Genomic DNA, 9,536 nt, shown 5'->3' with positions numbered 1-9,536 from the left:
TCATACTTGATCATCTCCAAGCATTTTCACCATCTTTTAGCTTCATAATCAAGGTAAAACTATATTTAAACTTTGATTCAATTCATGTAAGTTATTTATCTTAAATCAAGATATAAACTTACTTACAACCTTTGTTTCTTTTCATGATTTCACTTCTTAATCTTCCAAGTCATCAAGAATAAGTTCATATCTTGTTTATTCAGTAACTTTCTTCATCATACTTGAGGTATAACCTTGGTTCATCATCTTGTTCAATTTATATATGACTATCTTACTACGAATATATATAACAACAAGAACATAGTTTGAATGATTTCAAACTTGTTCACAAACTAAATAGATCCTTCTAACTTGACTTTTAAAACACTTCAAGACCTGTAATATATCATAATGATATGCTAACTTAACAAGATACAACTTGATTTTACAAAGAACACCTTAAAACTGAATCTACATCGTTGGAGTGCAATCGGGGGCTGTTTTGGGTTGGATAATTAAAAACCATCTTAAACTTTGAATTGGAAGTTTATATTATGGAAAAATGATATTTCTTATGAATATGTTAATATATAAAAATCTCATGGTGTAACTCAAAGTGTAAGTATTTTTGTAAAAATGATCATCTAGATGTTGTTTTTACAACGGAAATGATCACTTTCATAAGATTCACCAAAGTTTAACCTATAACCTGTGATTTCGAATGCAAACTAAGGTATTTACAGTTCATATTCATAAATAATGACTCGATCCAAGGAAGTGGTAAGTTGAACCAACAAAAACGGAGTTATATTGAAGAAACTATGGCTAAAACAAAATTGGGTATCCAAAGCTAGTTTAGCTACGAAATTAATTGGAGTAAAACTAAACTAATCATATCTTTGCTAATTAATATGATATTTTATATATATTTACTTATGATTTGATTTTATATAGTTCAGGACCACCCGTAAACAACACGAGAAGATTAATTATAAGACCTCATGATTGTATGCAACACGTCATTTGACAACATGGTACTTTATGTACGCAACACGTCATTTGACAACATGGTACCATGGGTCGAGATTAATTCTGATCAATACAAATACGATGGGGTCTTTATTTATTTATTTATTTTATTGAGCAACTAATTGTGGACCACTAACATCGGACTGCTAACTACGGACTAATAGATATTAAAAGTATTATAAGTATATATGTAACGATTATTTGAAAAGAAAATATGTTAATATATTATATATATGGTTAGGTTCGTGATATCTATCGGAGACCAAGTTGTGTTAAATATCTTCAAAGCAAAAGTGAGTATATAGTCCCACTTTTAAACTCTAAATATTTTGGGATGAGAATACATGCATTTTATGATTTACGTTATGGACACAAGTGATTAAAAATATATATTCTACATTGAGTTGTACCACTGGCATACTTCCCTGTAACTTGGTAACTACTATTTACATGAGGTATTGTAAACGCGAATCCTGTTGGTAGATTTATCGGGCCTGACAACCCCAACCGGACTGGACGACCAGTATTCAACAGTTGCACAGTACTTCATTTCGGTGACTACACTTGGTACGGTGTAGTGAGATTTCATAATAAAGGGAATATGCGACGTTGATTAAATGTTAAGTATGGTTATCAAGTGCTCAACCACTTAGAATATTTTTATTAAAACGTTTATGTATATTAAATCTTGTGGTCTATATTTATAACGCTGCTAGCATTAAACCTATATCTCACCAACTTTATGTTAACGTTTTAAGCATGTTTATTCTCAGGTGATAATTAAAAGCTTCCGCTGCATTATGCCGAATTTAAGCAGGATTTGGAGTATGCATATTTGTGTCAAAAATAAAACTGCATATCGGAAGATTTGTAATATGAAATATGTTGGAAATCGTATTGTTATTATCAAATGTAAAGTTTGTAAAACTAAGATTATCGCTAAACGATAATCATTATTATGCTGTTTGAACCTTTGATTATAATAAAGGTTATGGTTTGTATTATAAAAACGTATGCAGATTTTGAAAAATATCATATATAGAGGTCAATACCTCGCAATGACACCAATGAGTACGTGACGTTTATATTCGATATGAACGGGACGCTTCAGGTGGTATCAGAGCGTTGGTCTTAGAGAACCAGAAAATTTGCATTAGTGTGTCTTATCGAGTTTGTTGGGATGCATTAGTGAGTCTGGACTTTGACCGTGTTTGATTTAGAAAACTATTGCTTATCCTTGTTGGTTAAAAATTAATATGTAAATATTATGTGGTACTAACGTGCGAGTTGTTATGTGATAGATGTCTGGCTTAGAACTTGTTATCACATTCAGCGACTCCGAACCAGAATCCTCAGATAGTGTTCCAGTCATTAACCTATCCGATGATGAAAATGAAACCTTTGGAGAAGACTCACAATTTCTGGATGAATCAATTGAAGAGGAACCGGAAAGTGATACTGAGGAGGAAAAAATACAGGAAATTACGAAAGACAAGTTCGAACGAGGAAAGAAACGAAAGGCTACTGAATTGGAAAATCCAAATATACATAAACGTTAGATATATAGGTATATTAATATAACTAATATAACTAAATGTATAAACATTAACCAATATAATTATATATACACAAAATTAATATATATACAATATCATATAAAATATAATAAAAGTATACGTTTCAAAATGAAATTTAGTATAAATTCTATATAACTATAAATATATAAATAATACATAATAATAAATAAAATTTTGTGATTTACAATATATGTATTAATAAATATACAAATGATATAGGTTCGTGAATCCAAGGTCAACCCTGCATTGTCCAGTTGTTCAATATAGTCATATGTATTTTTACTACAAAATATATTAGGTGAGTTCATTTGATTCCCTTTTACTCTTTATATTTTTGGGACTGAGAATACATGCGCTGTTTTTACAACTGCTTTATTAAATGCTTTTGAAATACATATTTGAACTGCGAATACATGAAATGCTTTTATAAATGTTTGACGAGATAGACACAAGCAAAACATTCCTCGAATGAATTATTATGCAGACAGAAGTTCTGCAAATTATTGAATGAATTATGTGGACATGATAATTGCCACCATTGAATTATGTGGACATGATAATTGCCACCATTGAATTATGTGGACATGATAATTGCCACCATTGAATTATGTGGACATGATAATTGCCACCAATTGATATGAATGTTATGTATCGAGAGAATGATTTTATACACAGGTTATGTGTATGTTATTTTGTACACAAGATATGTGTACGGTTACTATGATTTATGAAAATGGTTTCGTACACGAGAAAGATGTACTGTATTTAAAAGATATAGCATGTACATTACAGGTGGGTATAGGATTCGGGCCCATTTGTACCATGCAGCATTTAAATTTTGTGGTCTATCAAAATGATAATTTTATTGTTTTATGATAAACTTATGAACTCACCAACCTTTTGGTTGACATTTGAAAGCATGTTTATTCTCAGGTATGAAAGAAACATTCCGCTGTGCATTTGCTCATTTTAAAGACATTATTTGGAGTCGATCATCGCAATGGAACCAGATGTTGGTGACTTCGTCCAGATGGATTAGGACGGGTCTCTACACGACTGACATTTGCGTATTACTTCTGCAGCATCTCTGTACATCGATGGCCAGTAATATCCAAGCCGCATTATTTTGAACGCAACTGTTTTGTGTCCTGAGTGCAAAGCGCACATTCCCTCGTGCACTTCCCGTATGATTGACTCCGCTTGAGTTGGATTAAGACACCGCAAATGAGGTCCCAAGAAAGACTTTCTGTATAAAATTCCCTTATCTAACAGATACATTGGTGCTTTCATCTTAATCTTTCTTGCTTCACTTGAATCTATCAGCAATGTACCTTTGTTTAGAAATTCTATTATTGGTGTCATCCAACTCTGAAATGTCCCGTTCATATTGATTATAAACGTTCCATATTAATTGATTTCGTCGCGAGGTTTTGACCTCTATATGAGACGTTTTTTAAAGACTGCATTCATTTTTAAAACAACCATAACCTTTATTTTATCGATAAAGGTTTAAAAAGCATTACGTAGATTATCAAATAATGATAATCTAAAATATACCATTTACACACGACCATTACATAATGGTTTACAATAAGAATATATTACATCAAAAATAAGTTTCTGGAATGCAGTTTTTACATAATATCATACAAGCATGGACTCCAAATCTTGTCCTTATTTTAGTATGCAACAGCGGAAGCTCTTAATAATCACCTGAGAATAAACATGCTTAAAACGTCAACAAAAATGTAGGTGAGTTATAGGTTTAACCTATATATTATCAAATCATAATAATAGACCACAAGATTTCATATTTCAATATACATCCCATACATAGAGATAAAATTCATTCATATGGTGAACACCTGGTAACCGATATTAACAAGATGCATATAAGAATATCCCCTATCATTCCGGGAAATCCTTCGGACATGATATAAACGAATTCGAAGTACTAAAGCATCCGGTACTTTGGATGGGGTTCGTTAGGCCTAATAAATCTATCTTTAGGATTCACGTCAATTAGTAGATCGGTTTACTAATTCTTAGGTTACCAAGCAAAAGGGGCATATTCAGCTTCGATCATTCACCCATATAATGTAGTTTCAATTACTTGTGTCTATTTCGTAAAACATTTATAAAACTGCATGTATTTTCATCCCAAAATATTAGATTCTAAAAGTGGGACAATAACTCACTTTCACAGATTTTTACTTCGTCGGGAAGTAAGACTTGGCCACTGGTCGATTCACGAACCTATAAAAAATATGTACATATATATCAAAGTATGTTCAAAATATATTTATAACATTTTTAATACGTTTTAATGTTTTAAGTTTATTAAGTCAGCTGTCCTCGTTAGTAACCTACAACTAGTTGTCCACAATTAGATGTACAGAAATAAATCAATATAAATTATATTGGATCAATCCACGACCCAGTGTATACAAGCCTCAGGCTACATCACAACTCAAACTATATATATTATTTTGGAATCAACCTCAACCCTGTATAGCTAACTCCAACATTACTGCATATAGAGTGTCTATGGTTATTCCAAAATATATTATATAGATGGGTCGATATGATATGTCAAAACATTGTATACGTGTCTATGGTATCCTAAGATTACATAATATATATTAAAATACATGAATAATACAATATAAGTTTGTTAAGTTATGATTTGTATAGAATTGTTACAATATTTCCCGTAGCTACCACAATCAAAAAATATCCAATCTTGTTTTACCCATAACTTCTACGTTTTAAATCCGTTTTGAGTGAATAAAATTGCTATGGTTTCATATTGAACTCTATTTTATGAATCTAAACAGAAAATGTATAGGTTTATAGTCAGAAATATAAGTTACAAGTCGTTTTTGTAAGAGGTAGCCATTTCAGTCGAAAGAACGACGTCTTGATGACCATTTTGAAAAACATACTTCCACTTTGAGTTTAACCATAATTTTTGGATATAGTTTCATGTTCATAAGAAAAATCATTTTCCCAGAAGAACAACTTTTAAATCAAATTTTATCATAGTTTTTAATTATCAAACCAAAAACAGCCCGCGGTGTTACTACGACGGCGTATGTCCAGTTTTACGGTGTTTTTCGTGTTTCCAGGTTTTAAATCATTAAGTTAGCATATAATATAGATATAGAACATGTGTTTAGTTGATTTTAAAAGTCAAGTTAGAAGTATTAACTTTATTTGCGAACAAGTTTAGAATTAACTAAACTATGTTCTAGTGATTACAAGTTTAAATCTTCGAATAAGATAGTTTTATATGTATGAATCGAATGATGTTATGAACATCATTACTACCTCAAGTTTAGTAGGTAAACTCATTGGAAGTAACAAGAAATGATTTAGCTTCAAAGGATCTTGGATGGCTTGAAAGTTCTTGAAGTAAGATCATGACACAAAAACAAGTTCAAGTAAGATTTTTACTCGAATTAAGATAGTTTATAGTTATAGAAATTGAATCAAAGTTTGAATATGATTATTACCTTGAATAATAAAGATAACCTACTATAAATAACAAAGGTTTCTTGATCTTAGATGATTACTTGGAATGGATTAGAAAGCTTGGATGTAAACTAGTAAATTTGAAAGGATTTTCGAAGTGTTCTTGAAGTGTTCTTCCTAAGATGATTATAGCTTGATTCTTGAAGTAAATTTTGATGAAGATGATGATTAGCTACTAGAAAAATTTGTTCATAAGTGTGTGTGTGTGTGTTGAGAGAGAATTAGAAAGAGAATTGGAAGTGAAATGGAGTGAATGATGAGTGGTAAGTGGTGAGTGGTGAGTAGGGTTAAAAGGAGTTCTAGTTAGTTGACTAGTTCATGGTAGAAGTTAAAATTGATTAGTCATGCATGACATAATCAAGAGTGGAATCCCATGCTAGTTCCTATTGGTATATACCCACAGTAAGTACGTCTAGAAGCTGTGTATAATACGGGTATGAATACGATTAGAATTCTTGATAAAAAAAAGAATGGGAATGTAACTGTACCCATTTTCTTTAAGTATGAGTGTTTTGATATATGTCTTGAAGTCTTCCAAAAGTATATTAATACATCTAAATACACTACATGTATATACATTTTAACTGAGTCGTTAAGTCATCGTTAGTCATTACATGTAAGTGTTGTTTTGGAACCCTTAAGTTAACGATCTCATTTAATGTTGTTAACCCATTGTTTATTATATCTAATGAGATGTTAAATTATTATATTATCATGATATTATGATATATTATTATATCTTAATATGATATATATACATTTAAATGTCGTTACTGTAACATCCCGCGTTTTTCCTTTAAATTTATTTTAACACCGTCTTTTTTTTTAAATAATATCCCTCGTTATTTAATTTTAACGTCACCCGTTTACACGAGCGTTTTTAAAATATTCGTTTGTTTAATTCCCGCACCCGCTTTGAAACTCGAGGGACCAAAGTTGCAAAGGGGCCTAACTAGTGACTAGGTCAACTAGTCAAACCCCATCTCATCCATTCATTATCACCACCCACCTTCATCCTTCCCTTTCTCTCTACTTCTCATTTTTGAACACAAACCCCAACTTCATAAAATCATCATCTAAATTCGGGATTGGAAGCAAACTTCAAAACAAATTACATTTTCGTGATCCTCTCTCCATCCTCTACATTTTGATACAAATTTCATCAAGTTTGGGTAACTTTCTAAAAACTCTAGATTTCTATAAATTCGTGTTTTTGACTTGAAATTGTGTTAGTTAGTGTCTATGGCTCGTGTCTAGCATGAATATATGTTTTGTTTGCTCGATTTGTTGATTTGAGTAACTAGTTTGAACTTTTGAAGTGGGTTAGCTTAATCTTTGATTTTGGATGATTAAAAGTTGTTTAATTGTTAAAGTTCATGTTTTAATTGTGTTACTAGTATCATTAGCTACATTTTGATGTGTAGGTTGATTAAGAAAACTTCAAAAACCCGATTAAGGATTTTGTGATGTTTGACTAGGGTTTGATAGTTCTTGACATGAACTTTTGATGCTTGAATGCCATGAAATGTTAATTGTTAGTGTTTAGTAGTAATGTATGCTTCATTACCTTCAAAACGGCATATCATATGTATGAATTGGATTCCCGAAACTTAAAATGCGATTGATGAACTTGAAACTTTAAAAATGGACTTTTATTGATCACTTAATGAGATTTCGGCTATTGTAAATGATGTTTGTGATTGATGAATTGTGTTTAGTTGTATTCCTTGTAAAAATACCTTTCCGATGATATAAGACACATGTTTTGGGTGTTTGCGGGTCAAGAATTGGGTTGGAAAGAGTTTTGGTTCGCGCATACTTTGAAAAACAGAAAAGGGTCTGCCCAGATGGTGGCGCGGCGCGCCCCATCCCCGCGCGGCGCGCGAACTGGCCTGGCCAGATTCTGCTCATTATGTCCCTTTTCACGTGAAATGTTTGACTAGCTATCGACCTCCGATTCACATGAAACTTGTTCTAATATACTTGTATATGAATAACTAGCATAGAAAAATAGTCCGGGACCCGACCCGAACGTGTTGACTTTTTCGTTGACTTTGACCAAGTTTGACTTTTAGTCAAACTTAACCAAACTTATATGCAATCGTTCTAACATGCTTTTATACGTGATTCTTGTATGAAACTTGACAAATTGATTCACATGCTATATTTAATCGAGTCGTAACGAGCCATAGGACTAATTGAACACATTTCACCCGACCTTGTATCGTAACCGGTTAATTGACACAACTTACTTGTTTAGGTCAAGGCTAAGCAACTTTCATGCATGCGTTACTTTGTGAAGTACTTTTATACTCGTGCACTCGAGGTGAGATCATAGTCCCACCTTTGCAAATACTTTTATACTTTAAATCGTGGGATGAGAAACATATACTTTATATACATTTTTTACGGTTTATACTTTCATACTTTGAACACAAATACGAATACAAGAGCAAAGAAACATACGAGTTAGAACAAAAATCCTCAAGTTCAATTACCATTAGTTACACTTGTAGGGTGTGAGCGAGAATTTATGTTGTGTGGCCATACGGGTTTGACGAACCCTCGTCTGACGGATGAAACGTATTTTCGGTGTATAGTGTAGGTTCTAACACTATTATGCAGAGGTAAGATTCAGTTAAGTTTTGGTAATTGGGTGCTCGTGATACAGACAACATCTTTTGGGATGTATACGCTTGATATTCACTTTATACAAAATCTTATGATTTACAAATAACATCTTTTGAGATGTATACTTTTTGATACAAGCCTTTCGAAAAAAATACTTTTTGATACAAACACATCTTTAGAGATGTATACGCTTGATACTAAACCTTGTGATTCAAAAACATACTTTTACAAATACATTTATGATCTCACCAACGTTTTTTTCGTTGACAGTTTTCTACATGTTTTCTCAGGTTCATACTTGGCTACTTGATACATGCTTCCGCACTCTTTGATTACTTGATTGGAGTCAACCATGCATGCATACGCTAGGGATAGCACTTTTGGATTCAAACTTTTGTTTACATACTTACGCTATTTATAGCAACTGTGTTTTTAAACTAATTATGTCGCAAGTTATTTCATTTATACTTTATGACTTTTGTAAACTTAGACTTGTTGTCGAACGGTTTTGTAAACTAAACTTGCAAGTCTTGTACCTTTCAAATGAATGCGACATAATTTTGGTTAAACGAGTCTCATATAGGGACTACGACCACGCAACGGGACCTAAGTTAACGGCGCCGTCAATAACGGTTTTGGTCGGGTCGTTACAAGTGGTATCAGAGCGTTGGTTGTAGGGAACTAGGACGTGCATTAGTGTGTCTAACAGAGTCGTTAGGACGCATTAGTGAGTCTAGACTACAACCGGATAGTTAGCATTTGCATTCTGACATACATTTGCTATAG

The 9,536-nt window shown here is 32.3% G+C and overlaps 1 protein-coding gene across 1 annotated transcript; it reads right to left on the bottom strand.

Annotated features, from left to right (window-relative positions):
• Window positions 1-3,620: 3,620 nt before the first annotated feature.
• On the bottom strand, window positions 3,621-3,971 carry LOC139871144 (uncharacterized). The gene has a single exon (XM_071858881.1). It carries the CDS (start codon window positions 3,969-3,971, stop codon window positions 3,621-3,623), a length of 351 nt encoding a protein of 116 aa, XP_071714982.1.
• Window positions 3,972-9,536: the final 5,565 nt, after the last annotated feature.

This window comes from Rutidosis leptorrhynchoides, chromosome 10 (assembly GCF_046630445.1).
Source record: "Rutidosis leptorrhynchoides isolate AG116_Rl617_1_P2 chromosome 10, CSIRO_AGI_Rlap_v1, whole genome shotgun sequence".
Classification (NCBI taxonomy): domain Eukaryota; kingdom Viridiplantae; phylum Streptophyta; class Magnoliopsida; order Asterales; family Asteraceae; genus Rutidosis; species Rutidosis leptorrhynchoides.
Note: the sequence above shows the minus strand (reverse complement) of the source record. Positions and strands in the feature narration are given on the sequence as shown.

What these genes read in the sequence shown, in the direction of transcription:
- LOC139871144 (XM_071858881.1), bottom strand. Translation starts at nt 3,971, where the DNA reads ATGAACGGGACATTTCAGAGTTGGATGACACCAATAATAGAATTTCTA.